This window comes from Marmota flaviventris, chromosome 8 (genome assembly GCF_047511675.1).
Source record: "Marmota flaviventris isolate mMarFla1 chromosome 8, mMarFla1.hap1, whole genome shotgun sequence".
Lineage (NCBI taxonomy): Eukaryota > Metazoa > Chordata > Mammalia > Rodentia > Sciuridae > Marmota > Marmota flaviventris.
Genome location: NC_092505.1, coordinates 56956095 through 56983845, shown reverse-complemented (window position 1 = coordinate 56983845; position 27751 = coordinate 56956095). Strand labels below are relative to the sequence as shown.

At 37.2% G+C, this 27751-nt stretch overlaps 1 protein-coding gene across 2 annotated transcripts; it reads right to left on the bottom strand.

The window, feature by feature from the left end:
• Window positions 1-378: 378 nt before the first annotated feature.
• Window positions 379-26871, bottom strand: Mix23 (mitochondrial matrix import factor 23). 2 transcript variants are annotated; one of them, XM_027936048.2, is made up of 5 exons: window positions 26787-26871; window positions 14024-14149; window positions 11211-11357; window positions 4160-4219; window positions 379-674 (listed from the first exon to the last, which is right to left on the bottom strand). In XM_027936048.2, the coding sequence occupies exons 1-5, from the start codon at window positions 26835-26837 to the stop codon at window positions 624-626; spliced, it is 435 nt and encodes a 144-aa protein (XP_027791849.1). In that variant the 5' UTR covers window positions 26838-26871; the 3' UTR covers window positions 379-623. The 2 variants fall into 2 exon arrangements, with proteins under 2 accessions (XP_027791849.1, XP_071471391.1); XM_071615290.1 differs by lacking the exon at window positions 26787-26871 and adding an exon at window positions 26501-26558.
• Between the last annotated feature and the right edge of the window lie 880 nt (window positions 26872-27751).

Here is a 27751-nt window from a genome sequence, read left to right as displayed (position 1 = left end):
CAAACTCCAAAATTACAGAATAATCTTACTAATTCATTGAATATCACACAAACCCTTCCCTATCCCTTGCCTTTTCTCAATGTGCTTTCTTTTTCAGTGTCAAAAATTCCACCCAGTGTTAGTTTTTGTATCTAAAAACAAGATAAATTAAGATACTAAGAGAAAGCTTCACTGGATAGCATTCAGCTTATAAAACTCCCTTTTAAAAATAAATGATAAATGTAAGAATAAACTCATCAGTGGCCAAAGAGCTTCATATTTATGCCAAATTGATAAAAACCCCAAAGCTATAACTACTCAGATGTTGAAATTATGTGCAAATTCTCTTCTGAGGACTGTCTCAACTTGGAAAACCAACAAATAAATATGTACACTGAGTCAGAAAATTATTTTAATAGTTATAAAACATTTTTTTTTACAGAATCAGTATAAAATAGCAATTGATTATTTTATAATTATCAGAATTATTTAGACTTGAGGTCTTGGCTAAGTGGGGCTGAAATCAACAAAAGGTCTTGGACTGTTGGCTCAGAAATCATCCTAAGAAGCCCACCCTGTTGATGTCTGTCGTGCTTAGCTCTCATGAGATGACCCGATTCTTCTTTTAAAAAAAGGATCTTTCTTTATTCATTCTTTGGAGGCTTGAAGTGAATTCGGCAGCGTTCATTAAACACCTAAGATATTTAAAAAGAAATGAAAGTCATTTCTGCATAAAGCAGATCTGGAATTAAATTTGATTAGGAGGATGTTATCATTTTTTTTATTTATTTTTTTATTTTTTTAGTTCTCGGCGGACACAACATCTTTGTTTTGTATGTGGTGCTGAGGATCGAACCCGGGCCGCACGCATGCCAGGCGAGTGCACTGCCGCTTGAGCCACATCCCCAGCCCGATGTTATCATTTTTGTTCCAAGCCAACAGAGTTAGCAAACAGAGGTGTTGCCTCACTAGGCCAAACTGACTTTCTAGGTAATAAGTGTACAAAAGGCCTTGATACACATGCAAGAGGTAATTTTAATATTTTTATATTAAATTACATAATAAATTACATAAAGAAAAATTAAGAATCTACTAATTTAGAAATTCACAAACATTTCAGTTCCATAATCCAGACATAGTTTGGACTTAAGTTTAAAATAAAATAAAGCTTTTTTTCTAAATAGGTTTTGTTACTGAGATATTTGTTGTACTTTTCTATCCTTCGTATAAGAAGGTATACTTGCCAGGCAAACATGGCTGTACTCTATGGATTTATATAATTGATTTGTTTATCTTACTTCCTAAAATGCAAAACAAGTAGCATATCATAAATGCTAAAAGTATGCTCTATGACTAAGTGTCAATATGGGACTATTAAATATGTTTTGGTACAGCTATTCAATGAAATAATCTTAAAAATGCTTAAAAGGGCCAGGTGCAGTGTGCATGCCTGGAATCCCAGTGGCTAAGGAGGTTGAAGCAGGAGGATCACAAGTTCAAAGCCAGCTTCTGCAACTTAGAAAGACCCTAAGCAACTCAGTGAGACCCTGTCTCTAAATAAAACACAAAAAAGGGCTGGGGATGTGGCTCATTGGTTAAGTACCCAGGGTTCAATTCCCGGTACCTAAAAACAGTTTAACAGGAAGATTTTTATGATCTGATTTGAAAAGATTTCCAAGATACATTAAGGGGGAAAAACTTAAGTGTGAACAGTATATTTCAGTTGTGTAGCAAAGGGGGAAATATATACATATAAAATTAAACAAGGTACAAATATATCAAAGCATGTACTATGCTTTCAGACAGGAGAAGATAGCTTAGGGGAGAGGGAGTAAAGGCAGAATTTTTACTGCATATGGTTTAATATGTAAAAATTTTAAGAAAAAACTAAAAATTTTGAACACATGTCTGAAAATTTTAAGTGTCCAATTAAAAAGAAACTGCTAAAACCTAAAAGAATTTCTTCTCAGATTTTACCTCTATACCCCACGTATGCTAAGAAACAAATTTTCAGGTTAAAAAAAAATTACTTCTGTTAGCTGCTGTTGATTGTGATAAAAATAAAAAAAATCTACACAGAGAGTTTCTAAGGTACTACATGGTATTATTCAACTTCTAAACCTGAATGGTAGGTAAACGAATGCTCATTTCACTCCTATTCCCAGCCCTGACACTTCCAAAGCTCAGACCAGAAAAGGCTTCAAACTAGTGCCCCTGACACACTGATTGGGATGATATAAACAACTGGCTGAGCCTCTCCAAATCCTCCTATATGATTTCCTAATCACTTTTGCTGGCTACTGTACCAGAGCTACATTTTCTTTTTTGAAACAAGTAAAGCCATCACTTTTTGTGAAAAAGTAGAACCTATTTTCTTTACAACTACAAATGGTCTAGCGATATTTTTCAATTCTATGATGGTGTGAAAGCAATATACATTTGGAAGAAACCATAACTTCAAATCTTGATCTTTTCCCAGGCTAGCAATATGTAGAACAATTCTCTCAATGCCCAACTAATTGTACTTTTAATATAAGTATCCTGAGAACACTTAATTTAGGATAGGCTATACTATGATGTCTGGTAGGTCAAGTGTCATTTTCAACTAAGGATACTTTCAATTTATGATGGGTTTATCAGGATGTAACCCCTCATAAGTCAAGAGCATCTGTGATATCAAATCAAAACATGTTTCACCCTTCCTACTACATTTTATATATATCATAATCCTCTGCACTGGGTTTTACAAGATAGATATTCACTGTGCCCCTCTCCATCCTATTCCAAGAATAAATATTACTTTACCAGAGAATATTTCCAGACAAATGGTGACAAAATCTTTCAAGTAGCCTAACCTTATTATGTTAATGGAAAGGACATATGTAGTAAATTTTGGTCAAGAGGACAGGATGAAGAAATGAGATAAAGCAAAAAAAGTTATTTTGTATTTTGCAATTTATTCATGACTCAGCATGTTGTCTACTTTTCCCCTCAAGATTGATGTAATTATTAAATGACAAAGAAAAATAACATGCTATATATGTTAGTTACAAACAGTGGGTAGAAGATGACTTCTCTTGTGATTAAATATTCTTCCTTTTGCTTTTGTGTATCTTTAAAAGCATGACTATTTCTGAAACAGTCAATTAAAGAAAAGGAAATGAAGAGGGAAAAACATTTACTAAATGGCAAGAGTTAGGAATCCAAGAGGCCAAGCCAAATGACCAGAAGCCAAGGTCTGAAACCCAAGGTAGACCTAGCTAGGGAGACAACAGTTAAGCCAAGAACACAGTTCTTTTCTTTTCCTGCTGGTATGCTATTCATACAAATGTTTCTTCCATGCTTCATATGCTCTATGTAATTACATCTAATGGGACTCCATGAATATTAACTAGCACTATAGCAAAATGATCCGAGTAACAACCATGGCTTTGAATTCTGGATTCTGGTTCAGTTAGCCTCTCTCTTATAAGGGTTATAACCTATTCCATTAGTTAATTTCAAAAGATAAAACAGAATTTTCAGTTCATTCTTTTAGATTTAATAGGTTTTGCCCTTTGGAAATCTTTCATATTAGAAGTTTACAAATAAAGTCAGAACTCGTGGTTTTTGACTATACGTAAATTCCTGAGATGTGGTTCCCCAATCTAGTTCCTAATCAGAACCACAGGGGTGATACAAAAGAACAAGTGAACCTACAAGCAGTAAAAAGCAATTACCAGATAATAGTCACGTAAAATTAAAAAGTCATTATCAAATATATTAGAGGGCAAGAAACTAACAGGGTAGCTAATGATATGAAACTTTATGGAAATGAATTATGTACAAATGGCTAATTTTAAAAATAATCTCTTTGAAGGTTTTCAGTTTACTGGAATAAAATTTTAAATATTAAATATACCCATAATTAGTATTAGAAGACATGTAATATCTCCAATTCTATTACCATGACAGATCACAGAATTTTACCATCTGCCTATAAAGCTTTTATAAGATGATTCTATGTACAGGACAATAGCACTCCACCCACCACCACCAAAAACAGTTAAAGTCCTCAACTGCTCATTAGTGCATGTTCTCTATTCTTCTTACAGCCTCCTGGCACTCATTTCACCCTGACTGTCCTTTGCTAGCTCAGTTTCCCTCTTATTTCTCTGCAATAATTGACACTATTTTATACCTTCCAGCTCCTGTCATTTACCACTTCTTCAACATTCAGTTCTGACTGCATCCATTTCAACTGCAGGAAAGAAAAAAAAATGAAGTTATGCAACATACAGAGTTAAAACCAAACTTTATTATGTTTTCCCAACAAAATTAGCTGCTGCTTGCACAATCACACTATACAAACTATTGAACTATCAGCCTACGTGTCTCCAACTGAAGATTGGATAAATAAAATTGGTATATATACACAATGAAGTTTAATTCAGCCATAAAGAAAAATTATATCATTTGCAGGAAATGGATGAAACTTGAGAACATTATTTTAAGTGAAACAGGCCAAACTCACAAGGTCAAGGGTCATGTTTTCACTCATATGTGAAAGCTAGAGAGGAAAAAGGAAGAGAAAGGGAGGTGGTCTCAGAAAAATCAAAGAGAAATCAGTAGAATAAAGGAAAGGAACCAGGAAAAGGAAGGAAGGGAAGGAAAGGGGAAATACTGGGAATGGTATGGCCAAATTACATCATTATATTGTGTGCATGTATGAATATGTAACCAAAAAGCCCATCATTATGTACAACCATAATGCACCAATAAAAACTGTGAAAAAAAATTCTTAAAAGAAAAATTGTTTTCAAACTTTGCTGCATATTAAAATCAATCACCGTGAGAGCTTTTAAAGATTCCCAAAGCCCTCTGATATAAGGAGGCTGATTCATAGTGGGAGAGGGAGCATGGGAGAAATAGACAAACTCTAGATAGGGCAGAGGGATTGGAGGGGAAGGGAAGGGGCATGGGGTTAGAAATGATGATGGAATGTGATGGTCCTTATTATCCAAAGTACATGTATGAAGACACGAATTGGTGTGAATATACTTTGTATACAATCAGATATATGAAAAATTGTGTCTATATGTGTAATAAGAATTGTAATGCATTCCGCTGTCATATATAAATAAAAATAAAAGAAATACAAGGCAAGAGAAAGAAATAAAAGCTGTTGATATTAAAAAAAAAAAAAAAAAAATCCCAAAGCCCAGCGATGTAGCATATGCCTGTAATCCCAGCAGCTCTCGAGGCTGAAGCAGGAGGATCAAAAGTTTAAAACCAGCCTTATCAACTTAGCAAGGCCCTAAGCAATTCAGGGAGACACTTTTTCTAAATAAAATATAAAAAGGGATGGGGATATGGCTCAGTGGTTAAGCACCCTGGGTTAAATCCTTGGTACCAAAACCAAAACCAAAAAAAAACAAAGCCCAAACAGTTCAAAGAAGATATAAAAAAGGCCAATAAATATTATTATTTTCTTTTTGCAGGGCTGGGAATCAAACTCAGGGCCTCATACATGCTAGGCAAGTGCTCTACCACCGAAGTACATCCCCACACCAAAATATATATTTTTTTAAAGTTCAATCTTACTCAGGTACAAAGAAATACACAAACAATAATATGAAAAAGTTTGATAAAACCTAATAACAGTGAGCAAGTGGGAAAAGATACACTCGTACACATATATTTCAGTAGTGGTATAATTATTCCAATTTCTTTTTTTTTTTTTTTAATATTTATTTTTTAGTATTTGGCGGACACAACATCTTTGTATGTGGGTGCTGAGGATCGAACCCGGGCCGCGCGCTTGCCAGGCGAGCGCGCTACCACTTGAGCCACATCCCCAGCCCCTCCAATTTCTATGGAGGGCAAATTGGCAGGACTTATCAAAATGTACATTCACATGTCCTTGAATCCAACAATTCAAGTTCTAGAAATTGATTATACAACTATGGATTTGAACAATAGAGTGAAAAAAGAGAGTGGCCAGCTGATTTGGATAGAGAATTAAGAAAAAAGGATCCAGAAGGAAAACAAGGAGAGAAAAAGAGAAAACATTATGTCCAAGTGATTTAGAAAGGTATGAATCTCCACACTTTGATCACAAAGCAACAGGTCTAAGACTAAAATACTAAGTCTAACTTTCTCATTCAGTTTCAGGCTCAGATGACAGGACCCATAATACTCCTAGTCAATCTGATCAGAGGGATTAGCAGCTAGTTAGTTTCAGGAAGAGGGTTTGAAAATAATCAAAAATTAGGAGAAAAGCTGAATGCAGGGGTTGGGGATGGGGGTGAGTGGCAGAGTGCTTGCCTAGCATGTGTAAAGCACTGGGTTCGAGTCTCAGCACCACATATAAATGAATGAATAAATAAATAAATGGGGGAAAAGCTGAGTGCAGTGGCACACACTAGCAACTCAGGAGATTGAGGCAAGATTGCAAGCTCAAGGCTAGCCTCAGCAAATTAGTGAGATCCTGTCTCAAAATAAAAAATAAAAAGGGTGGGGGATGTAGTTCAGTGCCATAACACCCCTGGATTCAACCCGTAGTACCAGGTGAGGGAGCAGGGAAGGAAGAAGAGAAAAAAGCACGAACTACAGGCTACAGGTTGAAGCTGCTGGAATTTAGAACCAGAATGACTTTCTCAGACTAAAGCTGAGAATCAACTCAGACAAGAGTCAAGAGCAAAATGCCAGACAGTGAGATAAGATCTGGGCAACCATGAGTCTGAGACCCAAGCCAAACACAGACCAATTAGGAAAACACTTTAGGCAGGAGGCTTGAGGAATTTGCATGCAACACTAATGAGGAACTTGATTCTGATCAGTGGCTCCTATAAACTCTTTTCCTAGACTCAAGAACTAATGTCAAAATGTTCACAGGCCCATATGGCTAGAACTATGGCATGATGGGAAGGACTGCGTTTCTGACACTGGACCTGTACTATGGAGCAGTATTACACCTGAAGAAGCTCCTAAGCAACCTCAGTTTCAGATTTTAATGAACCATCCAGTCTTTCCCTCTCCCTCCCCCTCTCCCCCTCCTTCGCTCCACTCTTGCTCTTGATCTCATTCATTCATTTATGCCGGGGATTGAACAGAGGAGTGCTTAATCACTAAGCCACATACCCAGCCCTTTTGTTTTTTGAGATAAGGTCTCACTAAGTTGCTTAAGGCCTCACTAAATTGCTGAGGCTGGCCTTGAACTTATGATCCTTCTGCCTTAGCTTCCCTGGTTGCTGGGATTACAGTGTGCACTACTGGGCCTGGAAAAAATAGCAACCTTAATGATGAAATGAGATGGACATCATTACCCTAGGTGCATGTCTGATTGCAAGAATGGTGTGACCCTACTTTGTGTACAAACAGAAAAGTGAAAATTGTGCTCCATTTGTGTACACTGAATTGAAGAGCATTCTGCTGTCGTATATAACTGATTAGAACAACAACAAAAAAAGGTTAGTGCTAATGAAATTGACCATTGAAAAATAAACGTAGGTGTCCTCTCTGCCCATATTCTCTCCTTTGGGATAATCATAATAAATAGCTGCTCACTGTGATTAAAAAAAAAAAAAAAAAAAGCGCAACTTAAAAAAAAGGAGGAGGAGGAGGAAAAGGAGAAGAGGAGGAAGAAAAAAGAAAAGGGGAGGGATTCAGTTGAAGAATGTGAAAATATGTCGTCAAGGTGGTCTTCCTAACTTCTTAAATGTTTAAAGGGATGTTGTATAAAAAGGGTTTTAGGCTGTATAGCTCCAGAAGGAAGATTAAGAAGCAGTATTTACACATTACAAGAGGACACAGTTTGCAATATATAAGAAAATCTTTCAACAATTAGAACTCTCCAAATAGAATAAAGCACTGACACAGAAGATGCAGTCATCTGTTTTCCCCTGTGCCTTGAAGTAGTGGCAAAACAAATGGTAGAAACCATTGATTGATAGGATATTTAAAGAGGAGTAATGCAACAGTCCCAAAAACTAGAAAAGGAAAGGAAAGGAACTGTTACTGTCTACCAACCAATATGCTAGCTTTTATGTACATTATATAAGGCAGTCCTCACCAAAAAATGAAAGCTTAAGAAGTTATTAAGTAGCTGGGCACAGTGGCCCATGCTGGTCCAAGCAAATGGAAAGGTTGAGGTGAAAGAATCATTTAAGATCAGTCTGGGCAAAATAGTGAAATCTCATCTAAAAAAAAACAAAACAAAAATTATGAAGAATGAATCCCCATCTACAGACTGAAAATCAAGACGTTTCAGAGCAATTAATTTACAATGTTGTAAAGAGCAATTAATTTACAAGGTAGATGGGAATTTTTCCCTTAAAGCCTCACAGTCTATGCCCCCCCCCCACCCCGTCATTTATAACATTGCAGATATTCATTACCTTGTACTATAATTATAATCAGTGCCACCAACAAACTGTTGCTTGAGATGGTTTTGAGGCTCTGGGTCTTAAACAGGTACACTTCCTTTTTAAAGGCCACTACTAATAGGTGACAGAAGTTACCTCATTGCTTACATACTACTCATGGTTGCCCTCTAGCCCTCTATGCTCTCAGGCTAGAAAGTAAACCTTACAGACCTCACAGTTTGCTTTCAGACTCTTCCTTGCAGGCATCATCCTGACTTTTCCAGCCCTAAAGGCATAACGACCAGATGTGAGGGCTGAGCAAACTGTGTGACACAATCACTCCCAAATACTCAGTGAATTTGGCTCTTCACCGGCAACTAAGGTGTTTTTTCTAAGTTAAGGACTCAGATAGAGGGCAGGGAAGTTTTACACTAGCATTTCTTTTCTTTCTTTATTATATATATATAATAAAGAAACATATATATACACACACACACATATATACATACAACATATATATATATATATATATATATATATATATATATACACATATATATAGTATGTGGACACAATACCTTTTTTTTTTTTTTATTTTTATGTGGTGCTGAGGATCAAATCCAGTGCCTCACACGTGCCAGGCGAGCACTCCACCACTGAGCCACTGCCCCAGCCCCTTACACTGGCATTTCTGTATATAAATAAAAGAGGCTTAAGCTGGGGTTATGGCTCAGTGGTAGAGCACTTGCCTAGCACATTGTGAGACACTGGGTTCAAACCTCAGTACCACATAAAAATAAATAAAAGTACTGTGCCTATCTACAACTGAAAAAAAAAAAACCAGACTCACTAAAGTAATCAGAATTTGGCTATTAGTCATAACTTCACATAAAGAAATTGACTGAATACAGAGTTGGAAGAGATGGATTAAAGTCCCAGCTCTACCACTTACGAAGCTTGTGAGTTTTGGAGATGTCACTATCCCTGAATCTTGGTTTCCTCATATAGAAAATGAAGAGGTGGAGCATCCCTGAAAGCTCTCTTTTTGATTTCATAATCTTCACAGCAACTTGAAAATAAAAAATTTTAAAAATTCACATCTTTATTGCTTATGTACTACTCATGGTTGCTCTCTAGCACTCTGCTCTCCGGCTAAAAAGTAAACCTTACAGACCTCATGGTTTGCTTTCTAAACTCTTCCCTGCAGCCATCATCCTGCTGACTTTCACAGCCCTAAAGCCATAAAGACCAGATCTGAAGCTGAGCACAGTGGTGCACATCTCTAATCCCAGCAGTTCAGGAGTCTGAGGCAAGAGGATCCCGAGTTCAAAGCCAGCTCAGCAATTTAGCAAGGCCCTGAGCAACTAGTGAGACCCTATCTCTAAATAAAATACAAAAAGGGCTGGGGATATGTGGGGATATGGCTTAGTGGTTAAGCACCCCTGGGTTCAATCCCTGGTACCAAAAAAAAAAAAAAAACCCAGATATGAGGGTTGAGCAAACTGTGTGACACAATCTCTCCCAAGTACACAGTAGTTCAGTTTTGCACTTTGCTCTTCACGAACAAGAGTCATTCTGTTCTTTGACTTAATATGCAAAGAGTGATTTTTCAGTTTCTGATTGAAAAATCCTGCTGTGTGCTTTCCTTTGTTAGCATCTTCATGAAATACGATATCCAAAGCTCCCTAGACTTTGACCAGTTTTACATAAATAATCTATAAGCCTACATGAACATCAAGGGTGGGGAAAGATGAACATTATAGCTTAAGTTCACTGCCTGAGGAATCCACCATGGCCTGATGAATGAGCAGTTATGGAACTCAGACCTGAAGCAGTAGTCATAAAAAGAGCAACAAAAACATTGGCTGAGACCAGTATCCAGGGAGACACATTGAACCATGAAAGGGCCGCAGCCTGGCCAACTCCCCTGTGTGCACCACAAGAAAAGGGCTTTTCCTTCTATTAACAGCTTGAGAGATGACAAGGTCCCCTTTTTGAAGTTGGGCTACATCTACTCAACAAAGGACAAATTTCACAACTGCTTAGTATGATAACACTGATTCTATTTCACACTGGATCTTCTATCTCCTGACACATAAGGATCTGAAAATTACCTACTGTGCCATCTTAATATACAAACAAGATTTTGATAACTAGACAATGGTCATGTGAGAAAAATTCCCTGTGGAGAACTGCAAATTCGAGGACAGTCTCAGAAACTCAGAGAGACCCTAAGCAACTAAGTGATACCCTGTCTCAAAATGAAAAATAAAAAGGGCTGAGGATGTGGCTCAGTGGTTAAGCACCCCTGGGTTCAATTCCTGGTACAAAAATAAAAGGAGTGGTGGATAAAGTGGTACAATATGTCTAACCTGCTTTCAAAATCGTTCAGGGAAAGAATATGCTGTGTGTTCAGATGTATGAGAGGTAGGGAGGAAGGAGGCAGGGGAAAATGAAGGGAAGAAGGGAAGGTAAAGAGAATGAATTGTAAAGCTGGTGGGGCAAAATGTAAATAAAAGGGGAACAAAGGATACATTGAGTTTTTTACACCATTTTTGCAACTCTTCTGTAAGTTTGGTATTGGTCTATATTGAGCCTCCGTCTTTAGCATTGAGGAACAAATTAAGGAATGGGAATAAAACATGATTATGTGCTTATTTTGCCTACAGCTGCTATACTGAATCCATTTATGAAATGAACATTAATTTACCAATTAATACCTAAATATAATAAAACAAAGTCCACTAAAAAATGAAGCATTAATCTGGCTATTTTTTTTAAGTAATCATCTCTCACTCTGAATTGTGCATTTTAAAAACTGCCTTTATTTTGAAGGTTATGTTTGGAAAAACTCTGCCTGAGAAATGTACATTGTGTTCAACTTACCTTTGTCTGTTCTTTTCTAAGTTGCTTTAATAACGTTAAATCATCCAAATTCTTTTCTCTCTCTTCACGAAGGTTTTTTACTACTTCTGAGGTCTGGGCTATACAATTTTTTATAACTTTTTCCCTACTAGCATGAGCTGCCATCAACTAAAAGAACAAAGGAATAAAAAGGGAAAAAACAATCATATCAATTTGTTATATTTCAATGTTAAAAAAATGCTTATTTTGAGACTTCAGAAATTTCATATTTTCTAAACCAAGGTATAAAAATTGAATCCATAGAAGACTGTGTTTCATCATCTATATCACATAAAAACAGATAAGAGAGCACCTTAGAGGGTGGAAGTTATGCAGCCTGGGCTCTTTTTCCTCAATATGCCCCCAGTATTTCCTGCATTTCCCCTGTTGGGCTTTTCATCTTAGTCTCCTTTACTTCCGTGTCCCTGTCTCTCCCCACAGTTCCATCAACTGGTTCCCCTACCCTACATCCACCCTTTGGACCACTTATTGTTATTTTTCCTCTCTTTTTGTCTCTTCTTTTTTTTTTTTTTCAGTTTCATATTTTCAACAAGGAAAATAAATTACAAATTAAGTGATATAGAGGTCTTTGTTACTATAAGGAAATTTGCCTATTAGAGCCTTTTATAAGTTAAAGTGTTAAATATTGATGAAGAAAACTTATATACAAAGCACAGGTTAATAATTGCATCAATTGTGTGTTTTGATCAAAAGTAACAATATCTGACAGCACTCTTTAATAACCATCATCTTGAGTTGGGATTGTGGCTCAGTGGTAGAGTGCTTGCCTGACATGTGTGAGGCGTTGGGTTCGACTCTCAGAACCACATAAAAACAAATGAATAAAATAAAGGTCTATCAACAATTAAAAAAATATTTTTTAAAAAAGTCATCTTCGTGTACCAAATCTAATAATAACTGACATTCTTCATATATGAGAAATGCATTTTAGGTTTTAAGTAATACCTTCTTTATATAACTATTTTCCAATTTGATTAGCAAGGTAATGGTCAAGTTTGAAGCACATTCCTATGATCACAACTGAATTTTAATTAAACCCCCAAATGTATGCATTTGTAAAGTACTGTTAAGTGCATGAACTTTATCGTTCAGTAATGATTTTTATATTTATCTTGAAAACAAAGAATGTAAAGCTAAGATTAAAGGGAATATTCTCTAATAACAAGGATTGCATTGAAATGGTTAAATATGAATACACTTTTAAGATTTGGAATTTCTAAAACTTGTGCTTCATTATAACTTTACATATCATCTCCCATTTGGAAGTGTTGCCCTTAGAGAATGTAAGTACCTTTTCATCAACTATAGAGTAAACTGAGTCAGGGCCTACAGTGAGTCAGGGAGAGTATGAGCAACTTGGACATTTCACAGACTTCTCCTTCCCCACTGAAACAATACTTAAGGGAACTTTGAGATACTTATGAGCTGGGCACTCTATAGGCCTGATCCCTGACACAAGGTACATGGAATAATAATAATAATAATAACCAACAATTTTTTGCAAAACACAGTGCAATAAGAACTTTATGTTAAACTCACTTAATCCCTTAACAATCCTATAAATTAGGTTCTACCACCACACTATTTTACAAATAAGGAAACTGAGGCTGAGAGGTCATATAACATGATCAAGGTTACCCAGCTTAGAAAGTAGCAGAGGAGAGTTTAATCTAGATCTGAATCCATGTTGTCAATCTTGACATTATAAATCTTATGTTAACAGAAGATTTTAAATGGAAATGACTAAATAGTAGAGAGATATGGGGAGAGTATCACAAAGTGATCATAAATTTCTAGTTTTTTAGTCAGAAATCCCCAAAGAAACTAAGTGAACTATCAAACAACCTTATGGTAAAACAGAATTTGGACCCACCAAATTATTGGATTCTACTCTTAAAGTCCACATCTTGCAATTTTCCAAAACCATAAGACTTACCTGATCACTCAATAAAATGACATACTTTAATATAACAGGAGAACAAAAGTATTAGAAATTAATGCTATGAATTTAACAGGTAACAATAAGCTTGTCCAGAACTGACATTCTTCATATATGAGAAATGCATTTTAGGTTTTAAGTAATACCTTCTTTATATAACTATGAACATAGTAACCTAGTGGTAGCAGACCTTAAAATAGCAAGTGACATTTGAAGAGTTTCCAAATTAAAGAAAGGATATATTAAATTATAAAACAAAATTTAGCTATATCAGTATCTCATTCTGCCTTTGGAAATTAAAGAGAAATAAAGGAGGTAATGAAAAAATAAATAATTGAGAACCAGAGCCACAAGAAAAGACAATTTATCTGTGGTTTCCTTCTCTCCCATCTGCCATAGGCTTCTACTTCACTTCTTCATGAGTGAGGGAAAGAAGATATAAACTGTGTGAAGGGCTTTAATTATTCTGTACATCATCTGTTTGGCTTTTGGATTGATTCATTCTCGTCCTTGCTCTTGCTACTGTCTTACTTTACTATTGTACTTTCCCCTTCACCCCTTTGTGCATCAGGTCTCCGGAAGTGAAAAACTGCAGACGAAGAGGTCAAAATAGTGACTGCTCTTATTCTTTAGAACCATCTCTTCATAGATTTGCATATAAGATCACAAATTCAATTTATAAAAACCAGATCAAAATCCTTGTACACCCTCAGGTATGGGCAAAGAAACATGAAGATATCATTTGTTTATTCACAGTTTAGATATGGATTTCTTATTTTGCCTGAAAGAAAGTCATAGAAGAAGCACAAAACAGAGACTCAAAAGATAGACTTACAGACTCATAAAGTTGTTTACAGGTTTGGCTGGCATCGATTTTCCCTGCAAAGGAAGCTGTTGGAACCGTAGTGTTTAATTCATGTACTATTCTGTCATCAATTGTCCTCATCACCTTGAGTAATTCCTATATGTATTTAAAATAAAAGAATATAACCTGAATGGAGTAAGTGATAAAAATTAAGTATTTAAGCAAAAAACAAAAGTCTTAAACATTTAATAGCTTTTTAATTTAGGAATGTGAAAATCCAGTCAAATATAGTACAACCTAAGAAAATCTTTGTTACAAGGCTGACAGTCAAGTTATATAATAGTAATTCTAAAAGCGGGCACCAAACCTGTCTTCTTGCCTCCACTACAGACTGTCATCTTAAGGAGTAAGACTGTTTTGCTCAAATTTAAATCCCATTTGCAGGCATGGTACTCAGCAAACAATGTGTGTCCTTCCCAATCTCCAGAACACAGCCAAACAAGGTTCTACTGATCCTGATTCCCACACATTCTCCAATATCACCACTGTAACTGTTTGCTCTATGTCCTCTCAGTGATTACTGCAACACAGGTTTCTAGGAAGAAAACTTCTAGAAAAATGTAGTAATTAATTCAAATAAATTAATCTCTACCTCTTAGCTTCTTAGTATTTGACTACGATCGTGTATTATTTTTGTGATACAAATAAGTAAAACAAAACATGCTACTAGAGATCAAATCTTGTCATGGGATTCTTCTTCACGAACAAGTAGGAATTAGTTTTCTTGTTCTTAGTAACCCCGACTCCCATTTCTGAAGTTTCCCCTGCCCCTCAAAAAGCATCCAATTTTCAAAATGCAAACCAAAGAAAAATAATAACAAAAGGGCAAGGAACTTAGAAGGCTGCTGAGTACTGCCTGTACAACACAGTCCCTTCCCACTCTTCTTTTCACTTGTTACTAAAGAAAGGATGGGCATCAGCTACATTCTGTCTTCATATGTCGTAAACTCTGGGATAAGTTTCTAGCAGTATACCCTTCTCTGTTTTATTGTTTTAAATTTACAGAAAAACAACAGCAAAAACCAACAACACAAACCAAGATCACCATGAATCAAGAAAGGAGAATTATGTAATACTATGTTGAAAATACCTAAGTTAACATTCAAGGTAAGCACGTACTGAAAGCAGTTTTGCTTCAGTGTCTCCTTTAACATACAATCCTATTTCTTTTCTCAAACTTACATCCATGACTAAAACCCCTCCTTCATTTTTTCCTCAACCATTTGTTAAAACAAAAACGTTTATTATTAAAGTACTACCTTCATTTTAGAAATATCATTAAAAATTTTAAAACAAAAATCATCCAAAGTCAATCATTATGAATATATACTTTTTTTTTTTTTTTGCATTGCTGGGATTCAACTCAGAACCTCACATGCGCTAGGCAAGGCTCTACCAATAAGCTATATTCCCAGCCCCCATTATCAATTTTAATGTCTCTTTAGTCTTTTTTCTACATCTGTGAATATATTTTAAAAATTGGGTTACTATATAATCAAGTCTTGCTTTATGACATTATACCATGAGCATTTTGCCTTTGTTACTAAAAATGCTTTGCCTAGCATATACAAGGCCCTGTGTTTGACTTCCAGTGCCACACATACAATAAACATCTATTAAAATGAACTGATCTTTTTGGATAGTTTCCTTTGGCTATTAAACCCTCAGTGAGCTTCCTTCTTTAAATAATGGAGTAGTTACAGCACAATAGAGTTCATTCATTTATTAATATCTTCACTCAAAAAATATTTACTAATATCTACTATATGTCAGGCACCATTCTAAACACCTGGTACAGTGGTGAATAAAACAGAAAAACAGCTTATTTGCTCCTATTGAGCAAATTCCTGGAGGAGGAGACAGACAATAAACAAATACTCCCCATGAACAATCTTACATACTGAAAAATATGGTGAGAAATTACATAAGTGAAGGCCATGGGATAAAGAGAGACCAGCTGGAGCTGGGGATTGCTTTAGGTGGACAGATCAAGAAAAGCCTCTCTGAAGATGTTAACATTTAAGTTGAAACCTGAATAATGTGAAATGAACCAACTAGATCTAAGGGAATAAGTCAAAAATCACGAGGCAAGAACAAACTTTGGGGTATATGAAGACCAAATATGAAGGACAATATAGACTCTGGCAACAAATACAATTCTGTTCTAAATTAGGCCACAGGGTTTTAGATAAGTGAATGATGTAAAAATATAACTGTGGCTGCTGTGTGAAGAATGAATTGTAGAAGAGAAGAATGTAAATAGGGTGATCATTTAGGAGACTATGTATTTGGTGGTTTAGTAAAGAAATAAAGATGGTTTGATAAAGTGGTAGATGTAGAATTAGGAGAGGTAGTTGGATTCAAGATTTATTTTGAAGATAAAAATAATAGTATTTGCTGATGAATTGGTAGTGATAGATGAGAAAAGAAAATAGGATGACTTTAGGTTTGAGATCTGAGCAATTGAATATATAGAAATGTTGCTAATTGATGGGAGAGCCTGGGGAAGGAAGAGATTTGGAAGGACTGAAAAAAATCGAGAGTTCTGTTTTAACTCACAGGATATATACAGTTAATTGGAGGTTACCTGGTATTGTGTTTAAAAATTATGATCTTTTGGGCTGGGGATTTAGCTCAGTTGGTAGAGTTTTGTTTTGAATGCACAAGGCCTTGGATTTAATCCCCAGCACCACACACACACACACAAAAAAAATTATAATCTTTTACTGAAAATATTTATAGGAAAAAAAAAAGATATGATGCCTGGAATGTGCTTCAAAATAATATGGCAAGAGGAGGCAAGTGGTAGTAGTATACTGAATAGATTGAAAAAAAAAAATGGCCATGAATTGATTGTTAGAGTTGGGAGCTGTATACACAGGGGTTTTCAAAGTACTATTTCTTCTTTAGCATGTTTAAATTTTTTTTAAAAAAAAAATTATTTGTTTATTTAGTTTTCGGCAGACACAACCTCTTTATTTGTATGTGGTGCTGAGGATCGAACCCGGGCCGCAAGCATGCCAGGCGAGCACGCTACCGCTAAGCCACATCCCCAGCCCTTAGCATGTTTAAAATTTTGTCAAAAAAATACTTTAAGGCTGGTTGCAGTGGCACATGCCTGTAATCCCAGTTGGCTTGGGAGGCTGAGGCAGGAGGATTGCAAGTTCAAAGCTAGCCTCAACAAAAGTGATGCACTAAGCAACTCAGTGAAACTCTTGTCTCTAAATAAAATACAAAAACAGGCTGGGGTTGTGGTTCAGTGGTGGAGTGCCCCTGAGTTCAAACAAACAAACAAAAAAACTGTAAAAAAAAAAAAAAAAAAAGTTCTGTTTTTGACTTGTTCAGTTTGAGTTATCTGTTAAAGTATCTGAGAAAGTTAAACATAGTCTGACACTGCTCAGGCTAGAATTACATGAACAAATTTATGTTATTTAAAGTCATGACACTTGAGGAGCTAGAGATAGAGCTCAGTCAGTAGAGTGCATGCAATGCACACGGCCCTGAGTTCAATCCCAGCACCAAAAAAAAAAAAAAAAAAAACCAGAGAGAGAAAAGAAAAGTCATGACCTTTAAAAAGGTCACTGGGGGAGATTGTAGGGAATGAAGTGGACCAATGATCAAGAAGAAACTAGTGGGCTGGGGTTGCAACTCAGTGGTACAATACTTGCCTCATATGCATGAGGCACTGGGTTCAATCCTCATCACCACATAAAAATAAAAAAAAAGATATAGTATCTAACGAAAACTAAAAAGTAAATATAAAAAAAAAAGAAGAAACTAGTGCCTAAAAGTAGAGGGGAAAGTCTGTGATATCAAAGAAGTCGAGAATAAATTCCACTTAATTTTATTATGAAGTCAAGAATCACATGGACTGGCCAGGCACAGTGGTACACGACTATAATCAACTTGGGAGGCTGAGGCAGGAGGATTGCAAGTTCAAAGCAGCCTCAGCAACTCAGTGAGGCCCTGAGCAACTTAGCAAGACCCTGTCTCAAAATAAAAAATAAAAAATGGGCTGGGGATGTGGTTCAGTGTTTAAGCACTACTGGGTTCAATCCCTGGTACCCCCTGCTCAAAAAAAGAATTACATGGTCTGACCTTGATGAGAGCTATTTAACAGAATGTTAAATGACTGAAATTTTGATTTGGCCTAGGTGCAGAGAGTGAGAGAAAACATGGTGCAAGATGGGGTCCACTATTATAGGTTATATTATAGGTTGTTAGTATTTCTTGAGAACCCCAGAAAATCATAAGTGTTCTAAGTATAGTGAAGTTACATGATCATATTTGGGTCCTGAAATGTCTGTAGGTGTTAAGAATGGAAAATGAATTGCAGAAACAAGAGTAGAAGAGATCAGTTAGGAAACTGATAACAGTAATCCAGGTGAAAGATACATAGCTTAACATTTCTCAATTTTTATTGACTCTGAACTTCAACCAGTTATGAATTTCAACACTGGCTATACCTTAATCACTACAAACAAATTCCCCTTCAATAAAACAATATGGACATACTACTAAAGTCCATACTTAACAATGAGAGTTTTCCTGCATTAACTAGGTAATGAATCAATTTTGCAGTCTTACAAATAAAACCTACAAATGTGGACTATCAAATATATCAATTTTTCTCTGTGTACTACTGAATTACCAGTGTATGATCTAGAGCTTGTCTTTTAATATGGCAGATACTAGTCACATATGGTCATTAAAATAAAACAATTTAAAATTAATTCCTCAGTTGCACTAGCACATTTTAAATGCTGAAGAGCGAGATGTCACTATGTTGATAGCATAAATGTGGAGTAATTCCATCATCACAGAAGATTCTACCGGATAGTACTGAAATATATAAAACAACAATCTCTAAACTGGTAAAGGACTTGTTCAGAGGTTGCTGAGAATTATAAGCTGTAAATAGATTTCAGAGAAAGATGTAAGGCTAAAAAGAAGGGAAGGAAAGAACTATAAACCACTTCAGCAGGCTTATGTTTCCTTCAGTGGGAAAAATACCAGAGCTCTTAAAGCAACTCCAGGAGGGTCTAAGGAAAAGGCTAGGTGGCCCTTACAGACTGAGAGCAAATGAACGTGAATGTAGGCACAAAAATGTTGTCTTTAAAATCATTTCTATCATTCATAGGGAATTACCGACTACGATGCCTAACCCCCAAAGCATTTTCCCCCTGCCCCCCCTTACAGAAAACATATAGAAGACATCCCTGAATAGACATCATACACAAATAAACTGCATGTCCACAGAGGTAATACCTAAATATAGTTCAGTGGTTCTGTGCAGTAAGTCAAACAATAGCAAAAGTAACTTCAAATTTTGTAGTATCCCCAACTTCTCCTTTTTTTGGCGGGGGTGGGGAGGGGAGGAGGTGGGGGGGGGGGTGGGAGTGCTGGCATCTAACCCAGGGCCACTTGCATTGATGCTAAGCAAGTACTCTATCATTCAGCCTTTACCCCCAGCTCCCAGATTCTCCTCGGATCTTTCCTAAAACATGAAGAGATCTGATATATCACGAATTCTCTCATTTTAGGTTGATCCTTTAAAAATTATTCAGGTGCATTCTGAACTGCATTTTTTTCTTATTTCTGTGGGGTGAAAAATCTCATCCTGTTAGAAGGCAATTTACACACTGAAGGTGTGCACATATTTAGTGGGGAGGACTAGTGAAAATTTTCTACTGCCCATACAATTATACTATAGTCTATTCCTAAGATTAATCTTTAGATAAATTTCTTTTATTACTTGGGGCAGTTTTTAGGGCATATAAGGAGTGAGAAAGGGAAACTACCAAGTATACTAGAACTCACGTAACATTCTCTCCGCCCCCTTTGCCTAAGTACCTGAAGTAGATCCCATTCACAAGATGCTTTTCCCAGGCAAACTTTGTTCTTGAAACCCTGCTTTTAGAGTAATCTCACACTGTGTCCTTCCCTACACCCCAATTCTGAAACACAGACTGCTTGCAACTATAGTAGTCTCTGACAGTCAGACCCTACAGACAGGAACAGAGCACCACTGTGTAAATGTTAGAAAAGAATCTATTCAGTATTTATCTAATTACCAAACCCATCATATGCAAATGAGCAAATATTCCTAATATAAACACCAAGACTTAAATATTCTAGGAAGGAATACTTAGTTGATTTTGTCTAGGTGATACAGGAACTGGGTCTCCAATAGGGTCAAGTAGAAGGGATTTCAGAGTGGTAACTACAACAAAAAGCACAGAAATGACAAAAAGCATGATGTGTTCATGAAAAAGCAAGTTGAGTCTATGTGGCTAGACAGTAGGGCTTAAATGCCTATTACACATGGAGATGGGATAGGAAGACAACCAGATGTGAATATGGGTGGTGGTAAGAGATTTGTCCAGTGAGGAACTTTGGGACTGGATTTTGAAATGTCTTATCATGTTTAGTCCTTTGAACCTTGCTATCTAAACCCAAAAAATTGGACAAAGGTTTAGATTCTAAATTTCAGAAGATAATAGTATAAAGCCACTATATTATGGAAATTAGGTTGGAGAAACCAACCATGATAATACCCTGTTCTTGGACTTCAAGCCTCCAGAACTGTGGGAAAGTAAATTTCTGTTGCTTAAGCCACCCAGTCTGTGGTATTTTGTTATGACAGTCCTAGCGGACTAACACAGTATACAATAAATGTTGAATGAATTTTAAAAAGGGATTATAGGCCTCAGTTTTAAGCATTCTAAGAGAATGAATCTTCCTAAAGTGCCTCTTTGTTTATCTCACCCACTCTGCTCAAAAATGATTCCCCCATTCTCACATTTGGCATTTAAGGTCTCCCACATTCTGATTCTAACCTTTGTATAATCACAATGTGGCCCTGTGCAAGACCTATATTCTAGCAAGTGATTTGCTATTCCCCCCAACATGGTCCTGTGCTACACAACATTTTAGTCAAGATCACAATATATGGTGGTTCCATAGAATCATAATAGAGCTGAAAAATTCCTATCACTTAGTGATGCTGTAGTCATTGTAATGTCATAACACAATTATTCGGGTGTGTGGTGATACTGCTGTGAACAAGCCCACTGTGCTCCCAGTTATATATAAGTACAATACACAGAATTAGGTACAGTACATAATATCTAACAATGATATGTTGCTGGGCATGATGACACAAACCTGAAATCCCACAATTCACGAAACTGAGGCAGAAGGATCACAAGTTTGAAACCAACCTTTGCAACTTAGTGAGCTCTTGTCTCAAAATAAAAAATAAAGGCCAGGCGTGGCAGCGCATGCCTGTAATCCCAATGGCTTTGGAGGCTGAGGCGGAGGATCGTGAGTTCAAAGCCAGCCTCAGCAACAGTCAGGTGCTAAGCAACTCAGTGAGACCCTGTGTCTAAATAAAATACAAAATTGGGCTGGGGATGTGGCTCAGTGATTGAGTGCCCCTGAGTTCAATCCCCAGTACCTAATAATAATAATTATTATAAAATAAATAAAAGAAAAAGAAAAAAAGGGCTGGGGATGCAGCTCAGTGGTAGTCTCCAGATTCAACCCCTCGTACCTCAGGGAAGAAAAAATACATATATACATACATCTATATTTTTTATTGTTATATTAGGGTATATTTCTCCTACCTACAACAGCCCATATATGTACTTTTACTGCATCTCTTGATTGCATCAAGATGCCATAAGTGATTGACCTATACCATCTAGGTTTGTCTAAGTACAGTCTATTATGTTTGCACAATAATGAAATCACCTAACAATACATTTCTCAGAATATACCCCCTCATTAAGTGACTCATGACTGTACATAAAATTTTTAGCCAACATACTACTACCATGGCCTAGAATTCTACTGGTGTTATCAAACTAAGATCCAACTCAGTTATCACCTCTTGATTTATTTCTCCCTAAACTCTCCTACCGTTTTATTCACATTTTTGGTCTCTTTTACATGTTCTATATTCCTTGCTTGATACTCTGTCCACTAGCATTTCTCCAAGTGCCTGGTAGCTGGTAAGTATCTGGTATGGACTAAATTGTGTCCCACCCGACTCCCAACCCTCAAGGTTGAAACTCTAATCCCCTGGAGATAGGCCTTTAAGGAGGTAATGAAGATGAAATGGAGTTCATAGCCAGGCTTGGTGGAACACATATGGAGTTCCAGCTACTCAGAAGGTTGAAGTAGGAGAACTGCTTGAGCCCAGAAATTCCGGACCAGTTTGCACAACATATCAAGACCCTACCTCTTTAAAAAATAAATAAACTGGAGGTCATAATAGTGGAGGCCCTAATTCAATCAAATTGGTGTCTTTATATGATGAGGAAGAGCCATCAGGGATCCTTCTTCTCCATCTGTGCACAGATATAAATAAGGGTGAGAAAGTGACTATGTGCGGGTCAGGAAGAGAAGCCTCAAGGAAACCAACCATAACACCCTGATCTTGAACTTCTAGCCTTCAGAACTGTGTGTATGTGGGGTGTTGCCTAAACCACCCAGTCTGTGAATATTTTGTTTTGGCAGCCCTATCAGACAAATATAGTACACACAAATGTTGAACGAATATTAAAATGGGACTGTGGGCACTCAATTTTAAACATTCTTTAAAAATTTTATTTCATTTTAGAAACAGATATTTTCCAGGGGTTTGCTAATTCTTAATTTTCACAATGGGGGAAAAATAATTACAAAAATTTTAAATCCTTTAAAAACCTCCTAAACTTTAAAATATTTAAATATGAAAAAAAAAAAAAAAAAAAAACAGCTGCAGGGGTGGTAGTGAACTACCCAAAAATGGGCAAGAGGGAACTTCTGGAGGTAACAGCATTTGATGAAGGTGTGCAGCAGGTGTAGGTCAACGTCAAACTCTTTGATCAGAACTCTTTAAGATTTGTGTACCTCACTGTATGCAAAATTTACCCCTCCGAATTAGCAAACAAATATTGAACTCTAGTTAATAAAATGCAAGCTGACATGTTTAGGAGTAAAGTATACTGATATTTGCAACTTACTTTGAAATACACTAAAAAAATAAGGTAGAATGATAGATTGAGGGATGGATAAATGGATATATGGTAAAAGCAAATAAAGCTGATAACTGTACAATACAGATGGTGGATACATGAGCATTCATTCTACAATTCTTTTAACTTCTCTGTAGCATTTGAACATTTTCATAATTTTGAAAAAAAATTCACCTAATCTTTTAAATTTTTTTTTTAGTTAAAGATGTACACAATATCTCTATTTTGTTTATTTATTTTTACATGGTGCTGAGGATCAAACCCAGTTCCTCACATGTGCGAGACAAGTGTTCTGCCACTGAGCCACAACCCCAGCCCCAGCTAATCTTTTTTTATTAATATTTTTTTTAGTTATACATGGACACAATATCTTTGTTTATTTATTTTTATGTGGTGCTGAGGATCGAACCCAGGGTCTCACATGTGAGAGGCGAGCGCTCTACCACTGAGCCACAACCCCAGTCCCCCAAGCTAATCTTTTAAATAAAAAAATACACGAGGCTGGGTATGACAGCAAATGCCCATAATCTCAGCAACTCAGATGGCTGAAGCAGGATCCTAAGTTCTAGACCAGCCTCAGCAACTTCATAGTCTCTAAAAAATTTTTTAAAAGGCTGGGGATGTAAGTCATTGGCAGAGCAACCCTGGGTTCAATCCCTGATATTATAAAACAACAACAAAACATGACTTTCTATTTTTCTTCCACAGTATTCAGTGTAGTGCTTTCCATTCTTAAGATACTTACATGCAAAATACAGTGATTTAATAGTCTTAAAAATATGAACTTTAATTAACAATTTGTGCAAATATAAGTCAATCATGTTTAAAAAATTTTACCAAACTCAACTAAACCTAAATATTACACTTAAATTTTACACTTTTTTTGGGGGGGCACCTTCACTTATGCTCTTGTTTACATTGTCTGTCTCTGAGGCAGTGGGGCAAATGTTAATATCCATTTTCAAGGAGGTTAAATGATATGCCAAAGTTAGCTCTGGTAAGCCATATCATCTGAATTATAACGTAGGATATTCTTAAGGTATTATAAACTACACATTTGGAAAACTTCTAGAGAAACTATCCAAAAACCTTCCTCAAAATTGAGACCAATTTTGTGATATATATATATATACACACACACACACACACACATATATATATATATACACACACACACACACACTGAAAATGGAATGGTTGGGAAAGATATGTTAACTTTTGCCTCATTGAAATCTTATCTGGCCAGCCAAAAGGAAATCAAAGTGTTCTTTAAACAGAGGCACCAGGGAAGCCCTCTCCCTCAGGATGAAATAGGGAGAGAAGGAGCAGGGTGGTACTTGAGAGGCATGCAATAACAGAAGATCACCCTCACACTATAGGATGGGAGGTGTGAGTTAAGAAAAGCCAAAAAGCAGCAGCTATAGAACACAGGGTGTTCAGGAAAGATGAAACTTCAAGGGGATGAATGGCTGACAAGACCACAGCTAAGCAGCCAACACCTAAGTCCTCTGAGCTGGGAATTTCTACCCTAAATTTTCCTAAATTAACTCCTTCTCTAAAGCAGTAGCCCTCAGCAGGGGATCATTTTGCAAACAGGGGACATTTTATTTATTTATTTATTTTTAATGTATAGATTTTAAAATGCTTTTATTAGTAGATTAGGGGTATAGCTCAGTGGTAGAGTACTTGCCTACCATATCCTAGGCCCAGAGTTCAATTCCCAGCATTGCAAAAGAAAAATGTTAATTTAAATAAGATTGTTGAATTGAACTGCAAAGAGTCCTGGCTATCCTTTGGATGTCTTAAAAGTATGACAAATTCCCTTTGCTTTTTCTTATTATATTAGCAGTAGCCTTGCCTAAGACAACAAACTCAATAAATGTCTTTTCTAGGACTTCCTGTCCCTATGAACTACAGTGAGTAACAGGCTTAGGAAGATGGCCTAGAATGAAAAAAACACAACTTCTTTCTTTCTTTCTTTCTTTCTGCTTTACCATTGAGCTATATCTTCAGCCCTTTTAATTTTTTGAGACAGGATCAAACTTATCAACCTCAAACTTGTCATCCCCTGCCTCAGCCTGCCCAATCACTGGGTTCACAGATGTATACCACCTCAGTAAGCAAAACTGTCATTTTAGGCATTTATTCTGAGTTCTACCTCTTATGGATTGAGATAAATTATTTCAAGTCTCAGGACCTTATTTTCCACAGTTCAATAACAAATAACTTTCTTAGCCTGGCATGGAGGTGCTTGCCTAGAGTCCCAGCATATGGGGAGGCTAAAGCAGGGGAATCACTGGAGTTCAAAAGTTTGATAACAGCCTAGGCAACATATAGAGACCCTGTCTCAAAAGTGGAATAAATAACTCCCCCGCTGGGGATTGAACTCAGGGCCTTATGCATGCAAGGCAACCACTCTACCACTCAGTTATACCCCCCAGACTCCAATACTTTCTTTGGCAGGGGTAGAGTGGGGTGGTGGATATGTACTGACTGGGAATTGAATGCTGGAGGGAGGGCAGGGGTGGCATTTTAGAACCCAGAACATCTAACTACAAAATCAATGTTCTTTCTTATAAATCTTATGGGTACCACTGCTCAATTACACGAGTTACATCATAGTACTAAAGTGATAAGACCAAGGTCACAACTAAACCAGTTAACCTCAAATATGTATTATACTTTGGAATTCAACAGTCTTTGTCCATCCTATTAAAAATGTTGACAAGTATTTATGCTTATTGGGCACTCTGATCTCATTTGAGGTTGGCTGCTGTGGTTGGGCTGATCTAGTCTGAGGAGCACATGAAATGAATAATGGTGCAGATAATAGTGGAAAGATCCCATACAAATTTCTTTGACCAAATGCTGTCAACAACTTCATCTTTTGAGGATGTCTTCAGGACTATCTACATAGAAATCTTTCTAAGAACAAAGCTTACTACAGATAGATCAATGGCACATGAAGCGATTTCTCAATATCTTTAGTTTAAAATATTTTAAGGTCACGATTTTTAAAATCAACTCTGCAGCTATTTATGCCTGCATTGGAACGGATAATTTTCACAGCAACTTGATCAAAATCTAGAGATACTTGTTCTTTAATTCAAGCGTTAATAAATAATCCTGGGCCTTCAGTGTTCTAATATACAGATACAGCCTTTTTGCTTAAAATGTTACATCTCTCGAATGGTTAGGAAAGCAACAGCACCAGAACGGGTATGAATCAGAATTAATCTTCCCTCCAGGCGTTCAAGCTTTCTGTCTCACCAAAAAAGGAAACTGAGCCAAGTGTTTATCAAGTAAACAAGCGGTCTTCCACTTTCTTCTCTCCCACAAAGGCTTAACTTAAAAGGAGAGAAATAGCAGAGGCTGGGAACTGAGTTCAGGGAACTGCGGCAGAATTGTTATAATGCCTACTTACAGAGCTCAAGCTCTATTTCACCACCGCGGACTAGCCCGACGCTTCCTGGTCAAAACTGCTCGGCAGAGGGAGAACTATGACCCCCCCACCCCTAACCCCACATTGAGCAGCTTCGTTCCCAAGGCCAAACCCCGCGCCCCCCATGACCTCCAATGGCTAGGAAAAAAGCCTTCAACCACCCGCTTTATCCACAGCGGATCCATACGACCTCCCAGGCTAGAGCAGGGATCAGAGTCTGGGGACAAATGGAGGAGCACGCTTGGCTACATGAGGAAAACCCCATCACCTGGAACTCGGCGAACTCCTCACAGTTCACACCGCCACTGGGCGCCGCCATATTGGACGAACGCGAGGACCCCGACACAGGCCAATCACGGTGAAGCAGAGGTGTCCGCGGCGCCGCCTGACGAAAAATAATTGGAGCAGAAAGCTGAGTTTAAGGCTAGTTTTCGTGATCCACGTCGAACTTTGTCACCCTGCTGCCCTACTTTTCCTTCTAACCGCCTCCCTTCAAAATGTTCCCCTTCTCAGAGCTTGAAAAGATTGTTTACTCCGATCTCGTTCTTACAAAAGAGAACAGTTATTCTGGCCACACCAATGAGGCCGTTCCTAGAGAATGTGGAGGAAAGTCAAATTTTCATCCTTCCCTTGTAGCGTCTACTTCTCCTAGAGCAAAAGAGCCCATGTTCATTAATAATTTGGGACCATTTAAAGGGGTCAAGAAACAAGGACTTTTCTGGTAGTGTGGGTGGGTAAGTGATGGAAATGATTAAAATATATTTTTTAATTGGTAAATAGAAAACAAAATGTTAGCACCATGTTGACTTTTCAGACTGGCCTCTGAAATTCCCCGAAAGCCAACAAGACGTGGGGCCTCTAGTAGGCACTGAGTCCAAACTGTGTTTTTGATAACAGCATATATTCATTGAAAACATCGGAAGAACGGCATATTGAAATGCTGATTTACTTAGTGTATTTCCGAAGCGTACAGTTCGCAAACGTTGTACATTTTTTCCTTTAACTTTTCTGTATTAATAAGGCAAACATCTCAGTTGACCCCACACTTCACAGGCACCGCCTCATACTCGGGGCACGACGCGGAGCCCTGGGGCGGGACGAGGTGAATCTCCTGCGTCTCCAGTGCGTCACGTCTCGCACGTCCCACATGCCTCGCGCGTCACGCACGCCCTGCTGGTTCCGCCCCTCGCCCCGCCCATCGGCCCGCCAGTCTGCTCCACCCGCGTCCCTCCC